This window comes from Taeniopygia guttata, chromosome 13 (genome assembly GCF_048771995.1).
Source record: "Taeniopygia guttata chromosome 13, bTaeGut7.mat, whole genome shotgun sequence".
NCBI classification, from domain to species: Eukaryota; Metazoa; Chordata; class Aves; order Passeriformes; family Estrildidae; genus Taeniopygia; species Taeniopygia guttata.
In genome coordinates, this window is record NC_133038.1 from 17,634,890 (window position 1) to 17,659,734 (window position 24,845).

At 42.4% G+C, this 24,845-nt stretch overlaps 1 protein-coding gene across 8 annotated transcripts in view; it reads right to left on the reverse strand.

Moving 5' to 3' along the window:
- Positions 1-3,464: 3,464 nt before the first annotated feature.
- The window catches only part of KCNIP1 (potassium voltage-gated channel interacting protein 1), a 338,371-nt gene continuing 316,990 nt past the window's right edge, over positions 3,465-24,845 (reverse strand). For 7 of the 8 annotated variants that reach the window (XM_072935323.1, XM_072935322.1, XM_032750949.3 and 4 more), the window contains 7 exons: positions 21,196-21,320; positions 14,991-15,060; positions 13,495-13,565; positions 11,766-11,873; positions 10,707-10,811; positions 10,074-10,136; positions 3,465-7,834 (listed from right to left, as the gene is read on the reverse strand). In XM_072935323.1, coding sequence (XP_072791424.1) covers positions 7,787-7,834; positions 10,074-10,136; positions 10,707-10,811; positions 11,766-11,873; positions 13,495-13,565; positions 14,991-15,060; positions 21,196-21,297 — 567 coding nt within the window. In that variant the 5' untranslated portion in view covers positions 21,298-21,320 and the 3' untranslated portion in view covers positions 3,465-7,786. The remainder of the gene's footprint in view (positions 7,835-10,073; positions 10,137-10,706; positions 10,812-11,765; positions 11,874-13,494; positions 13,566-14,990; positions 15,061-21,195; positions 21,321-24,845) is intronic. The other variant, XM_072935320.1, reaches the window with a different exon arrangement.

A 24,845-nucleotide genomic window follows, 5' to 3' on the forward strand; every position in this document is an offset into this window, starting at 1 on the left:
CAGTGCTACTCCTCATTGGGAACAAGGAAGAAACTTGCAGAGCAAGGGACAAGCTGCCCACAGAGCAGAACACTGAATATCTGGAAAGCACAACCACAGAAGACCAGCCAAACACTACTATTGCCCCTTCTTTGCCAAGTGGAAAAAAAAAAAATCTCCAAAAGTCCCAGCACACGGTGCAGGTTTGACCAGCTTTGTCACATTTTTGTGCTCTGTCTACTAACACATACCCAGGCAGGCTTTTGTCCATCCCTTCCAGACTGTGTCGGTGCCATGAGACACCTCTGGCTCTTCCCCCAGGGCAGCTCCAGCCCACTGCTGTTGACTTTCTCCAGACAAGGAGATGCCTACAACAAGGTATCTCCTCGCTCCATGGACTCATTCTTGAAGGAAAGGCACAGCTAATGCACAGGGACTCATCCAGTCTGTGAAAAATTACCTTAGTTCCCAGTTGTCAAAATTTTCTCCCCAGTTCTCTGGCTCCATCCAGCTCCACCAAGAACAGGCAGCTCCTCCAGGCCTTGGTGGGGCTCTGGGGACACAAGAGCTGGCCAGGTGCTCCCACAGTGTCAGCACAGAGCTCGCCCAGGCACTGCAAATTCATACCAAACTCAGAGTAAAGCTGCATAAAGGTACAGGCTGCCTTCAAACGTGACTTTTATTGTAGCTAAAGCTACCTGCAGGTATATGCAATGTCATACCCATTTCTGCAGTGATGTCTCTGGGCTGTGCTGAGCAGGGCTGCTCAAGCCCTTGAATATCCTCTTCACAGGCTGGAACATGATTTCTGGTCCAAATGGAGATTAATGTGCCCTCAGAAAAGAGAATTTTTGACTTCTGAAATTCTGCTTTTGGATACTTTGAAGCTGCTGAAATCTGCAACATATATATTCCTATTTTTTATTTATGACATGCACTAAATATTTACTGCTAGAATAAGACAGAAACGAAAAGCTTTGATATTCTGTTCATTTTATTTAATTGGTAAAATCACTACAAAGTATTGCTGGGATAGAAATCTCTTGCCTTCCTTGCCTTTCAAAGTATCTCATTTGTTTGTGCATAGTTTGATCATTTGAATACCAAAGGAACCAAAAGCAATTCAGTAACTTGTTTGTAGTAGATGTTCTTCAAGATCTAAGCATTATGATATCACATCTTAGTGCAAAATAAAATAAGGCAAATAAAGTGAGGTACATTTTTAGAAGTCTGAAACAAAAATTGAGAAATATTTACAAGTATTTTTGCAACTCAGTTTGTCATACACATCGATAGGTTTTTCCAATAAGCTTTTCTCATTATCAGTTACAGCACAGACAGTGTGCCTCCCACCTGTGCAATGCTCACCCACCACAATGGGTATTATTCTTCTTACTTTTAACTGGTGACAAATGCTCTTCCATAACAACTTGAGCTGTGTGAAGAAAACAAGGTTTTGGTAAATCTTTGTGTTCTGAGTTCTCTACAATTTAGAAGATTTGTTCAGACAGAAAACATTGTGCTGACATTTATCTTCGTGTATATTTACACTGTTATATATTTTCAATTTATATTGATTTATAAGTAAATCAATAAGATAATTAGAACATAAAGATTGGATCAGTTTCTGTGTAAATGTCAACAAATTCAATTTAACCCTGGGATTGTAAAAGCAATCTTTGATTTTTTTTAAAATCAACGTTTTAAAATAACTTATTGTTCTTCTGGAAAATCCTGGATCAGTACTAACATTTCACAGACATTTTAACAACAAGATGACTGGACATTACTAGCAGTGGGCTCTTCCCCTGCATCCCTCACAACATCAATGTATTCACTCCTCTGCAATGTAAAGAGCACAGACTCTAAAACACTGGGGCAGTGTATCCCTGGTGTGCTCTATCAGTTGAGGCAGAGGAAACTAGGGCTAGGTTTGGATGTGTCCCAAGAAAAACTGTGCTGCAGGGAAGGGAGCTCAAAGCTGCAAGGAGCATTCAGGCTCATTCCTGTGCTTTGTTATCTGGGTGAGGGCAGTGACTGTCCAGGCCCATCTCCTGCAGCCAGACTTCAGAGCAGAGCAGATTCCTGAGAGGAGAACTCTGCACTGTTGCTCTTCCCCTTCTCCATTTCATGGCTGCTGGCTGTGGGTGCAAATCCCAACAAGAAACTTTGGAAGTGTCCCAGGTCCTAAAGGAAACATCCCCCTCTCCCCACCACCAGGAGCCCTGTTCACCCTTTGCAGAAGCCCTTGTCCTGAACAAGGAGTGTGGATCACCCCATACCCCCCAAGTTCCTCACAGGCTGCTGTGCACATGGACAGGACAGCAGGTGAGTCCCTAGGAGAATGACCCAGGCAATGTGACAACTCACCCTGTGCTCAGGAGGCACCTTCCTGCTGTGGGGGCTTCCAGCCAGATCCCCACAGCAATTCCCAGTCTCTATAAGAACAGATGGAGAAAGAGAGACTTTTCCTCTGCAAGACAACAAGGGAAGTTTTAACAGAACAGGCTGTAAATAACCACATCCACTGAGGCTCTGGAGATTGTCAGTTCATTACTTCCGACCTCCTGGAGGGTGATGGGGACAGGGGTCTTGTTCATAGAGAACCAGCCTCTCCTGGCCAAGCAGCAGGGGTGGGTCTGTCACCAACTCTCCATCACACAGAATTTCTGCTCCTGCAGCTCCCATGCCTGATCCCACACAGTGCAGATCTGATGCGATGAAAGGACTTCATGTGCTAATATGTTCGGGCCTCCTCCCTTTCCAGTTTGCTGGACCTGTGTGGTTAAGCAAAGGTTATAGGATTAACATCTCAGTAAAAAATAAAAGGCTATTATTAGATTCCAAAGTAACTTTGCATGTGCTGAGTTGTAGCACATGCCTGAGGCTCCCCCACTGTACTCCAGAGTGAGAGATAGCCCCTGGGCCAGTGCAGAGTTGCTCCCTCCCCACTGTCCCTCCATCCATCAGGTGCAATGCCCTGGACCCCTGAAGCAGCAGGACAAGATGCTCAGACTGCAATAGTGATGGGCTCAGAGTAAAACCAGAGTTGTCCAGTATATCACAGCAGTAACTCAGGCATCACCAGACATTTGAACAAATCTCAGCCAAAAAGTGAACAAAAAGCCTACGCACGTGCTTTGAGCCCAAGCCTGCTTTGCCTGACAGCAGCTGGGACACATCCCAGGGATAGAGAGGTGTTGGACAGGCAGTTAGCACATCTTCCTCTTGCAGAGGGAGCAAGAATTCCAGTCTGGCATTGTCCAGAGGGCCCTGCTCTCTCTGGGAACAGGAGGTCCCTGCGGGAATGAGTGCTGGGCAGGCACTGCAGTGACACCAAGACCACGTTTCACACAGACACCTTTATTTCCGTATTTCTGCATGGATGAATGTTCTTTTTCCTGGGATGTACTGGTAGACAGATAATACCCTACACAATGGAGCTTAGCAAACATATATATATATTTATATATTTTTATATATATATATATATATATATATATATATATATATAATATGTACACATATACATATAGTCTGGCAAAATCACTTCTGCATTCCTCAGTGTGTCAGAATGGATGCTTACAATAAACCAAAGCTGAAGGGACACTGATGTTTTAGGTTATTTTTCTTATCTATAACATAAAATAGTGTTTGCATTTTTTTTAACACGATTGTCTGTTTTCCTGCTTATACTTAAATAGAACTGTGGAAGAGAAAAGTCATGCCTGTAAGCCTTCAGTTTTCACTACCCTGAGTTACTATCAGTGGTGCAGGCAGAAGAATATTTTTGAACTGTACACAAGTTCAGCGTATGCCACTACATCAAATGTAAGAGCACCTCTGAATCAGTCATGCAAATAAATCATTGGCATTGTTAGCTCACAGCATACTACGGTTTCACAGCCTCCCCGCCCCCAGATATGTTTCAGTCCCACTTTTAAAAGTGTCATTGCAAATTTTTAACCTGACAGTGTCCCTTGAGAAAAAATACATATTGGGTTTAAGAAAGGATGCCCTCCTACAGGTATTCCTTTTTATTATTAAAACCAACATTTTTAAAACCATTCAACAAAATTGAATACAAATTGCCATCGGAGAAGAGCATTTGCAACAGTGAAGCTATACATGGCTGATCCATTAACATGGCTTTACTTATCACAATTTACATTATTTGCACATTTCCTTAGGTCTTTCATGGGACTTTCATAAAGAAGAAGAAAATTTTGACACACTGCTGCTACTATCTCACCAGAGGCGACCCACAGACACAAGGGTGATTGTTCTCAACACATATTGCAGTCAGGAAATGCCACGGCCCACGATGCCTGAACCTCAAGGTATTTGTGTCTCAAGCTTTTAGCTTGGCTTATGGTACTCATAATATTGGATTGCATTCAGAGGAACGGGAAAACAAACAGCCACAGAACAGGCATGGTACTTTTTTTTCCTTTTTTTTTTTTTTTTCTTTTTTTGCATTATCATTTATCACATTCCTATTTGTCAACAAATTGTTACCTAAAATGCATGTTAGAAAGGCTTTCTTTATAAAATGCTGGCATGAAGATGCAAACTAATGTTTGTAACTAGTGAAACAGTCAGAGTCCTGATTCAGACATTATTTAAACATTCATAACTTGCAGGAAATGTGCACAGTTGATAGCGCTGTCAGAGAATCTGACTGCCTTCTGACTACTGGCAGGAGTACTGAGGAGGGTGGGAGGCTGGAGTAGCATAGTGTGTTTTATTTAGAAATCTGTAGTAGTGTTTGTCATAAATATTGCAAGCCCCGTTTATGAGCAAGAGGCTTGGCAAGTTTACAGTACAGTAACATTCACAGAAAACATGAAAAACAAACCCAAAGCCATTTCCATGCAGAGAGCAGCTCTCTCACAGTCACTGATGTCTCACCTGCTGGCTGGAGCACACCTGCCATGGACAGATGCTGCTGATGGAAAACCCAGAGGTGTTCTAAGCACTGGTGCATTCCAGCCTCTGGCTGTAACAGTGGGATCAGGACAAACACAGGGAAATAATTTGGTTTGCAATGGCAAGGACTCTGCCACAGATAGATTCTGCAATCTGAGTTTTGGGAAAATGCAGCTGTGGGTGACATCTTGCAAGTCCTCCAGCTACTGTGGGCTTCAGGTGAAGCACAGAGCTCAACCCAGGGCTGAACATCAGGGGCGTGTGGGAGGGGACTGACTCCAGTGGGATCCAAATCAAAGCTCATTATCTTCTAAGGGCAGACTCAGTGTGGCTCTCAGTATGTCCCTCTCTGTCTGATGCACCCTCATTGTTCCTGGCAGTGAAAAGCAGGCACGGTGGAGCAGCAAAGGAGATGGCAGAAGTGCAGGGTCAGTACTGGTGCCCTGATCAACAATGCACGTCAGCATGCACTGACAGTGACAGCAGCTGTTTGCTGCTGAACTGGAGCCACACTCAAGAGAAAACAGTGTCAGCCTGGTGACAAAGGCAGCCCCCACAGGACTGCCACCAGCAGGGCCAGGAAACACAGAGGAGGCCAAATTAATCACAGTAACTCCAGAAATTAATTTAGCTTCAAGGACTATGGCATCATGCAACTAATAATGTTTTCTTTCGAAAAGGGCACATTCCAAACACTTCCGTATGTATGTGCCATCTCATGAGCACCCTTGAAGCAAGACTATCAGAGGAAAAAGGCACTGTGCTAGCCCGATCCAAATGCTTAATTTCCATTGTCCTGGCCACTTCTTCCTCTGCTGAAGTGAACTGCTTAGAATAATAGATTAAGCAGTTTTGGTGGAAGAGAAAACCTCGTAAATATATTAAATTCTGTCATTTGCTAAAGTGATTGCAAGAAAAATCAAAAAGGAATGGTGTAACCTGTGTATTATTTCAGCTACAACTGATGTCTTTATGAAGTGCCTGTTAAATAAAACCTAAATGACCCAACAACTGGAGGAAAGGTATTCCCACAGCAGGGCATCACTCCTGCAAATTCCAGCCCCTCATGGAGCTGCTAGATCACTTCTTGGAGGAATACACTAATGGTATTTGTATGAAAGGCAATTAACAAGATGGACTAAGGTGTCATTCCTGCAGACATGTCATTCCTGCATTCACTTGAATAGCACTTTTGATGACAAGGGAACAACTTAAAGAAATAAAGTTAAGACTACACAGAAGTGTATGGAGGAGCACAGTAAAAGGGGAAAATGCCCCATCTTGGGGAATTGGCATTATCATTATGCTAGGACTGATCAGACCTACTTCTGTAGTCAGGAATGATTCAATAGATGAATTTTTTATAAAACTAGGGCTATAGAAGTGAGGAATTCCGTATATTCTGTATTATAAAAACCTTCCACTTAGATATTTTTTAAAATATATCTTCTGTGCTAACACAATAAAAATAGATGCTTAGTGGATGGGAGTGATGCAGCACTACAGCAGGGACTGTCCCATCTGCGTGGTTTGAGCAGCTGGAAGAGTTGGCTGTTCCCTCTTTCCCTTCACTACTCAGCCATTGTCTGCCTGGAGATGGCAATGGCACTCTGGTGGGTCAGCTTTCCTAAAAGTCTTCTTCACAGAAGGCTCTGACGTTCCCTAGCTGACAAATCATCCAACCTTGGTGTAAATACACTGCATGAACTTTAATGTTTTATTAATTAAAAAAACCCAAAACCCTAAACCAATACTCTATTTGGCATTAGCAAAGAAATGGGGCTTATACAAGGCATGCTACTGCCTTGTAGGAAAAAAATATGGGGCCTGGGAGCTGATTCTGAGGCTAATAAGAATTTAAGAACTCCCAGTCAAATGTACTGGGCACTTTGTGGTTGCCAAGGTCTGTATGTTGAAACACAGCTGCATCTTTGCTCTTCACTAAGTCAATCAAGAAAGCTTAAATAAGAGGGTGTAAGACCTGACTGTAACATCCAGTGATGAACCTAGGAAATGTGTGCCAAACTACAGCAAAAGGACCAGAGCACATGGCCGTGGTGCTGCTGAGATGCACAGTGGAGCATCACCTAGTGTCCCTGGGACTCAGCAGGCAGACAGGACCAGAGCAGGTGTTCATCTTTCTGTACCAGCCCTGACGCACCTGCCTGGTCTCTTGGAAACTTACCATTCCTGAACAAGATTTGTTCTGTATTTTATATTAATATGTGCAACACGTTCTGCTCCTTTCTGACTCACCCTGGCATGAAGATCACCTGGTTAATATGTTCAGGAAGATCTCCACTAAACTCAGCGTGGTGGCACCAGTGTATGTGAGAGGATAAGCAGGATCTCTGCAGAAATGGGGATACTGGCTATATGGGCTGTCTGATTAATGTCCCAGGTACATTGACTGTTCATTTTTTCACAGGCTGCCCTGGCAGATTCGGGTTTTGTCAAAGCAGATTAACGGCAAAGGCATCCACAGAACATTGTGCTAAACAGAGGTATGGACTGAGCTGTCACTTGCAACAGATGGCTGAATAGCTATCAACATGTGTTATCATAGGAAATTAAGCTTTCTAGATTAAAAGCAGGACTTGTGCATAGCAAACAATGCTCTGTATTACTCAAGGAACTTCGAGCAGCAGTTCTCTCTTGATAGGATTTATTAAAATATTCACATGCTTCCAAAATGAAACAAAAGTCCACCAGCATCTTCCGGGGAAAAGAGGTGGAATCAGTTGCATTCAGTTGTCATTTGGTTGGACATGTCATACAAAATCCTCACACACTGGACATGGCTCAATTGTAAAATCTTTCACCTAGAAAGAAGATCTTTGTTACACAGAAGTATCAGACTCCTCCGGTGCTCATCTGGTTACATGACATTCTCAAAGAGCTGTAAGGATCGCATGATATTGTCATCCTGAAAGCAAGAAGAAGATATTCCCATGAAACCAGCACGGACACACACAATTCATAACTCTGCCTCTGCACCAGGGAGCTCTGCAGCTGCTCTGGCAGACAGCAGCCTTGCTCTGGGAATGTTTTCCCACTCTGTGAGCTGGGGCTCAGTGCCCAGGTCTGATTCAGCACAGCAGCTGGCTTGTGCTTTGGCCCTGGGTTGGTTTGAGGCACACCAAGCACACGGTCTTCTCCTGAGCCTGATGTCCAGCACAGCTGTGCTGGGCAGGGCACCAGGTTGGTGCCTGTGCTCAACCCTCAGAACCCCTCACTGACCCCGGGTGTGCAAATGTGCTCTAGGCTAATGTGCTCCACAAGTCCAAATGGAATGGCAGGTTTTGAACTGCCTTGAGGGAGTGCTTCCTGCCAAAAATTCCAGTTCAAACCCAAAACACATGCAGTTTGTGCAACCTCAACCTCTCCGAGTTTCCTAGAGCCAAATGAGAAAGTTACAGACAGACACAAGGGAAATCCTGGATTACTTCTCCTGAAGTATTGGAATTTTACTTTGAGATAAGAACCAGATTAGTATTCAAAAACATAATGATGGTTTTTCCCCCAGGAATTCAGTTCAGAGCAGCTGTTTGCCTGTAACATGAAAACAATTTTCCACATTGAGCAGCTTAAGAGACCTATTCCACTGCATTCCTCAGTCATTTTATGAGGCTGCATCATCCCTGTCACTGCTCACTCAGTAGCAGTGGGAAGCCAATCAACCTCTCCTGGGTCATGCCCGGGGTTCACTGTCCACAATCCAGAGCTGCTGCAATGGCACAGGTCAGCACTGCTGTGCACTTTGGTTTGTTTTTCATAAAGATAAAAATAATAAATCTTGGTGTTGCAGAGCTTGCTCCTGCCTGCCAGGAAACAGCAGCTGACACTGCATCAGCCTGCCCAGCTCCCAATGTCAGGATGGCAGCAGAAGGAACCAAACCCAAACAGAGACAGAGAATTAAAACTGCAATGGTTATGGGTAAAGTAAAGCTGCTTCAATACTGAGACGACTGATCATACACACACCTACAGGCAAGTTACAAACATGCAGAATAATACACAACACAATTGATTAAATAAAGATGGTGCCAAAACCAAGCCAAACAATCAGGAGGGACCAAGAATGAAGTAACTGAAAAACATTAGCCTTCTATTATGCATCTGCTAAACAAGGATTTGGCTGCCTGAAGTCCCTGACTAAGACTTGGACGTGGCCAGAGCCAGATTTGACACCAAAGCAACAGAAGCCAGCCCAGCCCTCCAAAGTGAGCACCTTCCCCTTGCTCAAGGACAGAAGAGCTGTCTAGCTGCAGAACCTGAAAGAATTTTCCAGGCAATCTAAAATGCACAGAAGGGCCAATATGTAATTCAGTGCACCAATACAAACACGCCAAATGGTGGAGGTTACCTTTTACACTATTATTGTAGTGGTCATATATTAGAGATATCTCCGAGCAAATAGTCACACAATCAAGGTTTAAGACAACAAACATCAGGCCAATTGCATGTTCATGAAGATGCTTCTTTGTGCCAGTGCTAAAAGTACCAACAAATCTTAACACAGCCAGCCTCATACATGTAATTTGCAAGAGGGGTCTTACTTTCAAAACAGAGGAAAAATTAAAATCATTGCTCTGATGACAGCATTTGCTTTTAATGTTTGACCATGAAAACATCAACTGGTTTTATAACTCAATACTGTAATTGCAAGAATTTGAGACACCTTTGGCTCTGAGCAGTTCCAGCAATGTGATAATGACATATGGGGCAGCACACAAAGACAGCAGCAGACTCTCAAAATTAAGAAAAAAAAACCCAAAAACAAACCAACAAAACCCCAAAACAACTTTAGACAGTTAAGAGCTTTCTCTACAGTTCTCTGCTTGTCTGTGAATCAGGCACTGCAGTCCACTCAGGAAGTAAAATCACTTTAAATGAAGGCATCATCTCCCATATTCTGCCTCACCCTACCTCGTTATTAAGTCACAGGCTTCACAGGGCATCACAAACTCAGTCTTCAAGCTGTTTTGGTTTGGTTGGTTTTGGGTTTTTTTGTTTGTTTGCTTGCTTTTTTTTTTTTTTTCCCACAGAGCAAAGACAACCCATGATCCTGGGCAGCATCTTGTTTCAAATAGAGTTTATCCAAAGGGAAGCAAATGATGTGACATGAGATAGAGCTTTCCTTGCAGTTATAACTTAGTCCTTACCTCCTGACACGATTCAATAAACTCATCTAGAGTTACAACTCCATCTTTGTTTTTATCCATCTTCTGCAAAATAAAACAATGTAAAAATTAGTTTATATTGGTTACAGTATTGTCACAGTATAGTACCTTAGTTGATGCCACCTGAACAAAGCTGGGCACTTAAGCTTAGCCCACAGACTAAGTGGCCAGCGGTCAATGCTGGATTGGCTAACTGCTAAGGACTTGTTTCCTCTGGGATTTGGAGCAGTTTTGAGGTTATCTCTAACTGTTTTCTTGACACACACCAGAACCTCTGTCCTTATTCCACTGTTTATTTATTCACTGGCTGACCGACCCACACCCACATTCCTGTCAGTCCTTAGGGCAACTGAGAGAAGCAGCACAGAAGGCCTGCAACACATGCAGAGGTTTCAGACTTACTGGACATGGCACATCCCAAGGCAGAGGGTCAGGCTAAGAGACATGGGAGATACCTTTGGAGCCAAGAAATCAGCAGGCATTGCAGTGCTAGGCTGAGTGGCTGCTAGGGTTTATTTTGAAATATATAGCGAAGTATAGACTCAACTTTACAGGAAAGTCTGTCTATCAGTGCCTAGCTCAAGTGTTAAGAAAAACCAATAAAAACCCAGGTACCTGGAAAAATACTTCTACATGCTGCCTTGGTGCATCTTCCTTGAGCACTGGATACGTGTATTTTCCCATCATATCATAAATTGCTTTTACGATATCCATCATTTCCTGCCATGGCAGCATGCCAACACAAACACAAAAAGGAAATTAAGATAAATGAGGGCCCATTTCTGTCTTGTACTTCCCTATTCTTCACCCTCCTTCTCCTATGACAAACCAGTACCTGGAATGCTCGTGCATGTGCATGGAGACAGATGTACCAGACACACAAACATCTTATAGAAAGAATTGCTTCCCTTTGCCCCCGCAATGCCACATGCTCCCAGTGCTCCCTCCTCTCTCCAGGCCTGGCTCTGACACAGCGGGTCCTGGCAGCAAGGGCTGTGCTCAGCCCTGTACTGTGGCACCAACCCTGTTCAAAGGGTCTCCTCCAGGGCCAGGGACCCTCACAGCTGGAACTGGGAATCTGGTCCCTCCCCATACCTTGCACAAATTGCCCCACAGCTCCATGACCAGTGGCAGTAACTGCAAACCCTCCAGGGATGCCCAATGGGTTTGAGTGGACCAAGTTGTATTTGACATACATTCAAGGTCACCATGCTCAAAACCAAGGCTTCCCATAACAGGAACAAGCAATACCAGATAAAAACAGATCAGGAACAAGTAATACCAGATAAAAACAGATAACAATGAAGGATTTGGTAGTCGTGCTGCTTCGGATGACCCCCACAGTATCTCCCTGTACAGAAAGCAAGCCTTCGAGCCCCAGTCACAAAGTACTGCCACTATCACCCTCCCCTTCACAAGCCTATGTGGCTCAGAGCTGTAACCAGCATTTTACTCCTAGATAACACAATTCATTAAAGGTACCATGATATAGGAAAATATGTCTAGAAAATCATGCAATAAGACCACTGTGCACTTTGCTTACACACGGACAAATGCATGAGTCCACTCTGATTTATGTTCAATTAGCTGCATGTATAATTAATTGTGTTCTGCACAAAACCCAATCAACTCTCCCTTCCAAAACCAACCACATTTGTCAGGAAATAGCCCTACCTCCTTGTTTATACAGCCATCCTTATTTATGTCATACAGATTAAATGTCCATCTCAGCTTTTCGTGAACAGTTCCCCGTAGCAAAATGGACAGTGCCATCACAAAATCCTGGTTTGGGGCAGAGAGAGAAGTGTAAATTCTCATAATATCCTTTTCTAAGTCACCCTCTTTATACAATGCCAGTCAAAAGATATATTTTTTTTAGGATGGAGCATATGCTTATCAACCTGTTTTGGCTCCCTTTTCCAAAAATGTGTCCTCTCTGACTCAACTCAATGGTTGATGCATTCACTGAGATATCTGGTCTTTAAGAGCACTGCCAGATGCTACAGTAGCTTTTCTCCTTCCTGCTGCAAGTACCAGTCTCTGAGATTGCCACCATCTGATTAAACACAGCTGGATTGTGCCTGTGGAAGTAGAAGCTGATGCTTTCTTACCTTCTGACCGAGGTGCTGGCAAAGAAGGGAGAGAATCCTATCTGAGAGATAAAATCCTCTGACACAGAGAGCCCTAGATTTTGCTCTCTGGTAAAATCTGCCAGACTTGACCAGATGTGATTCCCACCACTAATTACTCAGTGTGGGACACATGATTTTAATTGGTTCTCTTTACTTACAGTAAAGTTACTGCTTTTGATAACTGTGATTTATTAATTATACTGCACTGTGGCTCAGGCACTGAGAGTAGTATAGCTACAGGAGATTTTTAGCACAGGCAGAGCTTCAGGCTAACAGAGCTATACAGCTCCTGATAACTCATTTAATAGCTTTAGTCACCTCTGTGAGCTCTGCATGGGGCAGTGCAGCACTGCTTAGAAAACCTCTGCTCCTTTTTGCCAAGCCTCTGAGGGATTTGAATTTGTCAATAAGAAAGGGGACAAAAGTCTCATGTTTGACAACCAGTTAAGAGACAGATCTGCCAGGAATGAAAGTTCAGCACTTTCTAGGTTTGTTTTTGTTTGTTTGTTTATTTGTTATCTTAACAGCATTTTCCTGTTCCCAGTCTGTTTAGGTTTCTGAACACCTTCAACTACTGAGGAGCTGCCCCATGAAAACCTCCCACTGCAGCCCTTGCCACAGAGGCACACAGATACATATGGAAACATCCCCATTTTACATTTCATGAATGGACACATTTCCCAGTCATACCTGGAAATTACCAGAGGTTTTGGACATTTGATAGCAAAGGCAAGACTGCCTATGATTTGTAGTTTTATAGGAGTTTTATAGTCTTCAAAACTATGAAGTTCATTCTCCAGAAGTCTATCCCTTTGCTGCACTCCTACAGCTATGGGCTGAGCACGGAGAGAGGTTATTTGTAGCCACTGCAACAGGCCTTTTAGTTAAAGCATGCATTTAGTTTTCAAGTATCTGAGATCCTTGTTCAACACATCATGCAATGCATGATGACTGCAGAAGGTACAAGATGCAAGTTCTCTATGTCCCTCTTTTAACACGGGACTGTCCTCAGCCACTCCTCTCTGCTGAATAAACCTCTGCACTTTCCCCCTCTGATCCTGACTAGAACAATCTAGATCTTTCCTTACTGACATGGAACTGCATCTGCATAAACAAAAGTGAACCAGATTTGAAAACATTGACTGACTTTATACTGAAACCTCTAATCTTTAATCCAACAAGTCCTACTGCTTTGCAATGAAGACTAGACAGAAAAGGTTAAAAACACAAAATTGAGAAAGTGGCATGGAAGGAAGATGCAAAGCAATCACCTCGAACTTCACGGAGCCATTCTGTGCAGTGTCGAAGGCATTGAAGAGGTAATGTGCATACATGCTGGCATCTGAAAAGCACAAAGGGCAGGGACTCATCATACACTGATGGCTCTAAACAAGTCATGAACTTATTTTCCTTCTGTATACAACTCAACCCTGATGCATTGCCAGGTATTCTGTGAACCAGTAAATGTTATCATGGACTTGCAAAATCCTGGCGCCATCCCTTAAAACAGCCTTGAAATGCAGAAGCTTTTATTACAGTGGATTTTGGAGCATTGCCTGAAAGAATGAGCAGAAAATCCCCACCGACCATGAGTGTCTGATTCAAATGGTGGGAAACACAGCAAAAACATCAAAGAGTGACTGCAATATGCAGCATCCTTTCTCTGCCTTTTTGTTTTGTGGGAGAAACAGCAGAGACCCCCCAGGGAATGCCCAGCTTCAAAAGGATCTTGCTCCAGTAACTTGAGTTTGACCCATGGCTGCTGGAGAGCAATCTCACCTAGAGGTGTATTTTTGTCCTTTTGAATCTTAAACGGCTGGATTTAGAAAATCACAACAGGAAATCATCAAGTTTGCATGAAATTTAATGCAAACATTTATAGGTGTATGTCTTTGAGGTCCCATGAGTTGTAAAACATAAGTATAATGTGTTTTATTTTGATATTTAGTAGAAAAAACACTTGCTAATGACTTTCTTTACGTAAATGCACATGCACACATACACCCTTGCAGAAAAGTCAGTCATCTTTCCCCAAAGAGAGTGTTCTGCAGCTACTACAGAGTGGGATATTTTGGAAAGCCTCAAATACTTAATCTTTTGCTAAAATGACACTTAAATGACTAATTTATTTCAATCTGAGAACACACATTCCCACAGAACACATAGATTAATGAAGTTTTTAAAAGGCAGAAACATGTATTATTTGAGAGATTTAATACAACAATACTTAATATGCCCATTCAATACTTGGCCCTACCTTAGTCCCATAAACACCAAAAATTATCATTTCAGGTATCCAGGACTTTATTTATCAACTAAAAACTGCTTTAAGAATTTTAAGGAGGTTTTGATAAATTTTCAGGACAAAAAGAAGTCTGATACCCTCCTGTGTTAGACACTAAATGCCCAGCAGTTCAACAGCAGGGAAGCACAGACACATGGAGAGGAAGCAATTCCACTTTCTGCCAACAGGAAGTCTGAACAGAACAAAGCATCAACCCTCCGTTTCTGTTTTGGACCTGGGGAATGAGGAGCTGACATAGAGGTGCAATCTTTATGGGGGTTATTTCACTTTTATATGTGAAACAACTGTTCAAGGGCCTTAAATTTTATTACCTTGATGTTTGTGTTTCTGTCTAAAACCCCTCAAAGCTTCAGCTTGATTCCCATTTCTTGCACGGATGGCCTGCAGCAGTTTTGCAGCCAGCTGGCGGAAGGCAATGTTAGAGTTTCGAGAGCCCTGACAGACACAAAGCACTCCACTTACCTCCATGAGGAAAAAACTGTGCATAGATCTGTTTGAATGTTTCTTCATTAACAACCCCACTAGGACATTCCTGTTAGAAAACAAAAGGAAGAAAAGAGAAAGAGAATCAAGAAAAGCACGGGTTTGTAAAGGTTCATTTGCAAAACTCTACAAGCCCAAAGAAAGCAATGAAACAAATCACCAGCCTATTCTCAGAGTACTCTGCATGCACACAATGTGCAGCTGGAGAAATGAAAGTAATTTAGTCTGCAGTTTCATCCTAAGCATCTCACAAAGCTGGTTCACCATTATTAACATTTATAACTGGGTTTTCAGCAGTTTCATTGCTGTTTTTTAATCCTCAGCAGAAGACTGTAGCCAGGTGAACAGTCCATAGCACACTAAGTCCTTCCAAACAAACCTCAATAATAAACACACCCCCACCAGCTCAGTGCTGCTATAACATACATTACAGAGCCTTGGGCACTGCTACCTAACCATGTTATATTTTCAGTCAGAAAAAATACTTCCCAGTTGATGGCACTATTCCTCAAATTTGCCTATTAACCAATTTTGAAAATTAAACCAGAGCAAACCAATAAAATAACCACAGCACTCAGTCTTTTTCACAGAGCACAGAATTACAGAGACAGAAAAGTCAGCTTCCTCCCACACTCTGAGCCACTGATCAATAGAGACCCTGGGGGCTGTGTCCTGCTGCAGCACTGACCCCATTCAGCCATTTAATTCCCCAAGCTCCCATCAGGAAGGGAGGAGGGAGCAAGAGCACTGTCCCTGCTGCTAGGAGGTGCTGGAGATGGATTATCTGAGCAGGCTAACTCCCTCTCACAAAACTCACAGAACTGGAACGTATAGCCTGGCTTGGTGCTTATACTGAGCTGAATGGCAGACTTGGAATCAAGAAAGTTCCTCTCTTCCTGGCATTATACTCACTCCATGCATTCCTCTCTGTGTCATGCTGTGATCCCTGCCTCACTTTAACACAGGTGCTTCAGCCGGGAACTTCATAGAATCCAACCCTTTGCACAAGGAACCACCAGCTTTCCATCCTTGGACCTGACTCCTATTACCTTGCCTGATAGTCCTGAACTGCTGTTTAAACAGAGCCAGCAAACAGTCAATCTGATGACTTTTCTATGTGCCATTCATGATTTTGGAGGTTACAAAGTTTCTAGTTTGATGAGCATTCTCAAACTGATCCAAAGCTCCTCTTAAAACGTGTTGTCTGGTTTTCTTATCACAAGAAAAGTTGTTACTTTTTCATCTCTAAAGCAGAAATCATCAAAGGCAGATAATTAAATAGAAGCTAACAGCTACCATAAGAGATTCTCCCAAATATTTCCTAAACATTCATGTTTTCTGAAGCTTGTAAGCTAACATGCATTAAAGAAATAATCTGATATTTATTTATGGTATCTTTTAACAATTGATCAGACCTAGAACTGTATCCACGGCCATTTTTGGGCAGCAGTGTTCTCCTTGGTCACTGAACTGCTGTTGCTACAAGATTGCACAGGGTCTTTGCAGAGTATTTCACCAAATTGTCATTCTTTTTAAAACCAAGTCTTGCACAACTGGCCCATCCTTTCCAGCACAGTGCTACATCAAGATTTATTTCCTTCTCTCCTGTGATAAGACAACCGTTATATTCTCTAAGAACCACAACTTCGCCTGCTGAAAGATGGTTTGTAGATGAGGGACTGATCATTCTTTTCTCTATGTTTCCCTCAACTGCAGAGTCCCTGAGGTCCCTTCCCTCTGTTTATTACCAGAGATGTGCACATGGCTGCTGCTGCTGCTGCTGTCTGTGCTCTCTCACAGGGGCAAGGGCTACCCTGGCAGTTGGACCATTGGGGTTGCTTAATTTTCTGAATTTCCACATGATCCTTATTGCTTCTGATGCTCCATCTGGAAGCCAAATAAAAGTTTGCATCACAGCTCTAGGAGTTCTGGGGAGAGGCAGTGCTGACATTGATCAGCCCATTTAGCTCTCTATAACTGGATTGCTTTCAGACACATATGCTACTAGCAATTTATTTGCAGTTAATTGATCACAATTTTTTTTTTTATAAGAGCCAAATAATGCTCCAGAGGCCTCATTAGTGCTATAGTACTACTTAATTCTGCTGACTTGAAAGAAATCTCTCTTGTGAAGCAGAGCAGGTGAGCTTAGTGTCAATTTAAATTCCACTGAAGTTAATAAAGATTCACTCATTCAAGAAAAAGTCCTTGTCAGTAAGAACACAGTCCTTCACTGTAGTATTCATAAGGCTTTCCTTTGATAGCAGGGTTTTAGGTTTACACTTCTCATTTCCTTAACCCAATAATTCTTTTTAAATGCCAAACAGTGGACTTTTTTTTTTTGTGTTGTCATCAAGCACAGGAAAAAACCCCTCATTTTCCCAGGGCTGACTATCAAGCTCTGGCAGAACAAGCTGTGCATCTGAACTTGCCCACTTCTTTTAAATCACTATGCCACAAAGGAGCTGAATCCACATAAAAACCAGAAACACCAACCCAAAAAAACAAAAGGAAAATAAAACAGCAGTTGCATTTTTCCTCTTCTGGAATCAGAAATACACTTCACTGATTGCTTTCAGAGATGTGCAAAGCAGAGATGCAGGGACCACAGGGGAGCTGAGCATGCCCTGCCTTTCAGACCCTCCTCAGTTCAGCTGGCCAGAATATGAGGATGAGTACCCAGGGGTCATGTTTTGTAAATTAGAGGTAGCAAATTAGCCAACCACAGACAAACGCACAATCCAGATTTGCATCTCTAAGCACTCACACATTCCATGTAGTTTGTTGCTGTATGTTCTCCCCCTTTGGAGATGTTTTGGGGATTATTTAAGGGTCAGAACATTTCTCCCTTGCTTGTACTGCTCACTTTAACCTCCATAATCCTGCTTTGTTAAAATTACATCTCATACTACCCTTTGTTACAGATTTGCTAAAGTACCCACACTAAAGCAAGGTAAGGATGCCTTCAGCAGCCCCTCAGTCATTTGGGTTGTCTGTTTTCTGATTCAATATTAAGAAATTATCTCTTGCAGCTAACAAGCATTTCCCCTAACAGCACAAACCTCCCCAAACTGAGCAAAAAAACCTACAAAACCCCCAGTTCTTTTAAATCCATGTACTCGATTCCAAAGAATGCAAGCCATGAAACATGGCCTAAGTGGATGATCCTGAATTACCGAGCTCAAATCTCCGTATTGTTGGTCACTTCATTAGACATCAATTTATCAATTTTAATAATAAAAATATTTCCTTGCTCTCCTCACTGTAATTCCATAACTGGCTACCAAACCTCTGTGGGGGCAGAAATTTTCTTCTAATTCAACCTATGCCTATTCATGGCCCTTCTGTTCCTGTGCCAATATTGCTGTTTAGCTCAAACAGTTCTGGTGGTTTTGTAGACAGAAAGTATCACATTTTCTTTTGTTAAGTTGTACCAAAGCAAGACCCACCAGAGGTTCTGATGGGTTTGCCTGTCACTTTGCTTGTTTAGAATCCCATCCAAAGAGACGGGACCAAACACCTCATGTTAGTCGGGCTCCAGTCTTACCAGAGCTAACAGAGAGATGGAAAGGAGACCATTCACATAAAGTGGGCACAGGCAACTGCTAGATAAATGTGAACTGTTGGTCCTGGAATCAAGAGATGCTGGAGGGTGGTACACTCTCACAACTGGAAAGGCAAGCTAAAGGCAAAGAGAGGGGACATTTGGCCACACAGGAATAATACAGGCCTGGTTAGCATGCTTGGCTTCTCTGGAAATGAATTTAGTGGCAGCCTCTATCACTCTGGGCCAAAAACACCAGGCCAGATTAGCACCCTGGGTAATGACTGGGATGATTTAGGGGACATCGTGGGGTTGGGGGGGGGGGGGGGGGGACAGGGGGCAGGGTGGGGGAGGTGGGGTGAACAGAATTCAGAGACAAAGAAAGAACAGGTTTAAAGGTACTGAGAATTAGAACCCTGGTCAGACAAGGACCAGTCCAGAGGCCAGCCCAGGTTGTGCTGAGCTGCCTTTGGTGGAACACCATCCCCGCTCCTGCACACCAAATCCTCTGCAGCCAGGACCTCCATGCCTCTGTTCCCTACACCAGCTCCTGCAAATGGCTCTGTGATTATCCAGGTGTTGCCTTGTGATTAAACAGGACCTGTGCAATAACCACTGAGAACAAACAGTAAGTACAAGCCAGGGAGGAAAATTACTGTATTCCCACAGGGATTTTGAATCTCCAGATGGCACTGTAACATCATCCCAAGGAACAGACTGTTTGGTACAATAGCAAATACGGTAACAGATGAGCCAGTTTGCCTCCTGTACATAATTACTCATCCTATTGGAACCAGGATTTTCAAGCTACCAGTGTTAAAGTTGCACTTTCATTTCAATTTAAACCTTACACATGAAACTTTGTGTATATTGTGTGCAGATCAGCTGGATAAAAACAGTCTTGGTTTATATCTGGATATGTCTTAATATCCATCACTGCCAATTAATTGCCATCACTGCCAATTAATATCAAGACTTTCAGTAATGTCCTAGGTTTAGGTCACAAGTTAAATGCCCTTGTCTGCCACTATTGCCTTGGGAAGTAATGACTCTGTAGTGCAAAGTGCAGCAGAATTGGGAAAGGCAGAAGGTCCTGCGTGCTGAGTGCTCCAGCTCTGCCTCACTGGTTTGCCTCTGTAGCTGCAAATGCCCCCAGCACAAAGTAGAGCTCTCCCACACAGGATTCCCACCCGACAGTGATACAGAAGGCACTGTAGAGATCTTAGCAAAACTGGGTTTAATCTCGCTCTGTAGGCAGTCATGTCGTATCAGGGTGTTAACCTGCCAAGTTTTGTCTCTTTTTGTGATTTTCTGCTAGCTGGCAAAAACATAAAGAGATATCAATGTTCAGTTAGGCAACTTCATATATGAAATTACCTCCTGTGCCATCAAAGGCTGCAGAAATATGCCACACACACACCAACAAAAATACAGAAAGCTGAGCTGTGCTTTGGCTCACTTAGGTGAGCAGTGAAATAAAGGGTGAAACCACCAGACTCCTTGGAAAAGTCAAATATACACTGGAAATGTAATCTGATCAAATTTCAAAAATCTGTCAAAAAGAAGGGCTTTTCTCAAAGTCCCACAGGTTCTTCAGAACTGCCTGTATTTAAGGTAGCTCAGCTTTCTTTTGACAAGTTTTTACACAATAAACTTGACTGAGAAATGTCAGCATTCTGCTGTAACGGCTTCTAAATGCTGGAGCTGTCCTGCAACAGAATATAAAAAACATCCTATGTTTATTGAGCCAGTTTGATTCTGACCTGTTAATCACCATTAAAACATCAGCTGGCACAAACCACCTGGGTGACTAAATCCTGACCCTCAGGCAAACATGTAATGAGTACTCATTCTTCAAGGTCCATAAAGCATCTGCTCCATGAAGCCTCAACATTTCCCATCAATTTCTCCTGATTGTGAGGATCTCCTGAGAGGCAGAAACAGAGCCAGGCTGAGGCTGAGGAGCTGCAGACTCTGGGCTCCCAGGGAGCCTGGCTGGAATGGTGGCTCACAAGGCCGGGCACAGAGCTGCTCTTCACACTCAGTCATGCCAGCTGGCACTGCTGCCTGCTTGCCCAGAAATCTGCAGCCTCTCTCTGGTCTCCTTAGCCTTAACAGACATTCAAGTTTTGATTTCGCTTTGGCTCCTGCCACTCCAGCCTTATTCCCTACTTATACAGGACCCTGAAGTCCTAAAGTGCTCTACTACAAGAGCAAGATTTCTGCAGCTAGAGAAGGGATGAAATCTCCATCCTGGGCACCTAATTACAAGTGAACAGTACCGCTTATATTTGAACATGAGGAGATGACAACAAGCCTTAAAGAAGTAGGCATAAAAATATTTTCAGGTTATCTTCAAGTATTGGCACAGCTGAGGAAATGGAAGTGTGCTTACTAACATTTGAGGAACAAATTTAATGAGACCATTATGTGCTGAATATTCATCCAAACCCAGTTTTAGGCAGATTGCAGTGTCATAAATATTAGATGGAGAGGCAGATTGTGCTCATTTTGCTGTGGTAAGGGAGATCTTATACAAAACTAGTAATGCTTTGCAGGGGAATAATACAAAATCAAGCTGAGCAGTCGAGGCTGATGAGGACATAGATATTAGACTGTTCATTGCAATATCGTTCTTACATTTTTAAATCCTCTGTAAAGAACTTGAAGTTCTCTTTTAGTGAAATTGGTTTGTGCTTCAAGCTGCTCCAGTCCCTCGGGTCTATGGCACACTGTCGTCATTTCTAATTCATCTTCAATTTTATCTGAAAGAGAAGGCAGGAAAATATTTATTTTGGTTGTTACCTTTGCTCTTTTAACATGATGGAGAGGACAGACAGGATTTCAAGGCCAACAGATCAAAAAGAAACCATCAACAGAACAGATCAGTCTAAATGTTTTCAACCTCTTGAAAGCAAAATAAAAGCCACAGGAGTAAAGCTCACATTTTTTTCCTGGGCTGCCAATTAGCTGTCCATTCACAAAGCCAAAATGTTGGTGAGAGCAGCAGGACAGCAGCAGACACATTGCTCCAAAAGGCAACCACAGACATTTCATACCTAAATATTGAGACAGCATGAAGGAATGGCACTTCCAAAGTACTGGCTTCAGCTTTCTAGCTGTGCAGTTATCTCTGAGAGAGCAGACATGCTCAGACATATCAGACAATGCCCTTATACTGGGGTTAAACAGTGAGAGAAACTCCTCTGTGTGCTAACAAAAAGCTTGCTTTAGAGATATTGAAGGCCACTTTAGTCCTAGGAGAAATTAAAATTTTGTCCACAGTTGCAGAATCTGGAATTAATTCAGCCTGAATTTAGAAGGACATTTTGGAGAAAGAGATAAAAAATGAAAAACACTTCTATGCATTTTATTCAAGAGTGTGTTCTTCTACAAGGATGAAAAATACTATCACATCCTGAATTACCATAACCTCACTTAATTTCTGATGCATGTTTTCCCCTGTCAAGCCCATCCCCCAGAAGTGTATGCAATGCCCAAATACATAGATATTTAGTGTCTATCAGTTTGAGATTCTCTAAACTTCAAGGGCCAGATTCAGCCTTCAGCTACATGAAAATCCAACCCACATCCAAAAGTTGCTTGCATAAATGCAAATACTCCCCTTATTGTCAAAAACTGCACAATTCATATCTTATAAAAACATTTTAGGTTATTTGGCTCAAGCATAATATAGTAGTTTCTGTTGTAAGTCAACAATTTATATCAAAATTTGCAAGGAAACAGAGTTACTCTGAATAGAGGAAAGGCATGAATTCAGATTCACAAACTCATGAGCTGACTGGCTCAGTGAAAGAACAGACCAGCCCAAAGGTGTATTTTCATAAGCTAATTAATTCTGCAGAGATACACACACACACACACACACACACACACACACATATATATATACATACACAGATTAAATTGAACATTATTAAGTGAGGGCACATGTCAGTAAATGCTAGTGGTTAATTAACATTGGTTCATTTTGTCAGTATTAAGAACTGGTTCAAAATATTGGTGAATTAAACTATGCTCTTAATCCACCACATCTGCAACATCAAAGTCAGCATTTATAGGCCTTGAACAGATAAAATGTATTCCTAAATCCTGTTCTGAAGGTCCCTTGAACAGCAAGGGAATAAAGGTGAGAGGCTGTAACAGCAAGGGACAGGAGCAGAGTATCAACAGTTCATGATGAAGAAAAAGGGACTGAAGGCTGGCAAGGGGCCAAAAGAAGCCTGAAGTACATACCTTCCCCACACAAAGGGGAAGAGTCTAGAAATTACACCTCCTGTTAGAAGAAAGGAAATGTAAAAGGATGTCTGCTACAGGAAAAAGTAATTTGAAATAAGGGAAAAAAACCATTTTCTTTGCAAGAGAATTAATGACACAAAACAAAGGAATGCAGAAGCTGTAAAAAAAGAAAATTGTGGGGAAGAAATTATTTAAAATGAGGGATGAGAAATGAGTGGCTGAAAAAGAAAATCCACCTCAGTAGTCCTCACCCCCCACAAAGATTTGGGGTTTTTTGTTGTTTCCTTTCAGTGCTTGCTCTCAAGTCAGCTCTTTTCAACCTGTTTCTTCCATTCTGTGATAGCCTATAAATTAACCACAGAAACCTCAGTGGCAAAACAGGAGGTTGGCACTTCCTCCTCTGCCCTCACTTTTTATCATGGGCATTGTAGTTCCTTTGATTTGCATTTTCATTATCATCCTGGCTCAGTCCCTCCAGCTCTTCAGAGGTGTCACTGTATGACATACAAACGCTTGCATTTATAACAACTACAGTTTTATTAAACTGAAGTTCACTGAGGGTGGTGAGTGCAAGCAGAAGTGTATATACATTAACACATGCAAATTTAAACTTCTAATAGGAATGATATTAAGGTATTTTATCTAATACCACATTCTTCCTCAGTTTTGCTTTGTTTACAGTTTTCTCCTGAGAGATTTGAGTGTAGGAAACAACCTTGCTGCTGGTTTAAAGTTAATTTTCTTCCTCAATTCACTGATGCATGAACAGACCTTGGGACTGACTGCACCCACTGTGAGGGGTGAGTATGGCAACCTCCCCACCTCAGTGACACCTGTACCTGCCTGGTGCTTACAGCATCCTTATCCTTTCCAAGCTGGCAGGACAGCCCTGCCCGGCTGATGAAGACACACACTCAGGGGCTGGATGCCATCCAGCTGCTCAGTGAGAGCTTGAACCATAGCAAAGCTGGTTTGTTTGGGTTTGGGGTTTTTTTTTTTGTTGTTGTTGTTGTTGGGTTTTTGTTTTTGTTTTTGTTTTGTTTGGTTGTTTGTTTTTTTCTGTGTTATCTGCGCTCACTAATCAGGCGGAAGCAGTAATTAATGCAGAAGGCTTCTTCTGCTTACAGGTACTGATAAATGGTAATTTATTATTTTTCTGCTTTTATTTCCAACACTTGTTGAAACCATCCCAAGATAAATCCCTTCCATACCAGCTAGCTGCAGTGAGTTGTGTCCTAGGCTGAAGATTGTTTAACTGGTACAGAGCATTCACTTAGCTGTTTTCCTTAAAATGTGTTTTAAAATGGGAGAATGGGATGTAACATTTCTGGAATTCAGATTTATTTCTGCCCATATTTTTGTGGCTGCTTTAATAGCAGGGTATGAGGTCTGTGTCTGGTAGAATCACCTGTGATAATCTTACTCCAGTGTAGGCCCAGGTTAAAATAGTCACTTAGGTTTGTATTTTTGTGCAAAATAGCATCTGTATTTGCTTAGCCCATAGGATATGCACATTTCCTTTCATAATGGAAACCAAACAGTGACTTCACTTTACAAAGAAAAATAATCTTGACACACTTGCAACTACATGTATATTTACACACACACACACACACACACACACATATATATATATATATATATATATATATATATGTAGATTGGTGCTAATGAAAGAGACTTTTTCATTTCACTGCTCCTTGCTGAAGAGCAGAGAGCGAATTTTCCTTAAGGCATATTGTTGTTTAAGCAGAATACACTTCAGAAGTCACTTAATGAGGTTTGCTTTATTCACCCTTTCATATTTGTTCCAATTTTACCTTTTGTTATCTTTACAATTTGGGAAGTTTCATATTCAAAGTGCCTGCAAATAGCCCTGCATTTCAGACAACTGTTTGCACCGGAAGGGGCCTTAAAGATCCTCTAGTTCCAACCACCTTCCATGAGCAGTGTGGGAATCCAGGGCTTCCCTCTGACTGCCCTGGATTGCCTGGGACCCTGGCAGGGCATCAGAAACCCCCCTGTACAGA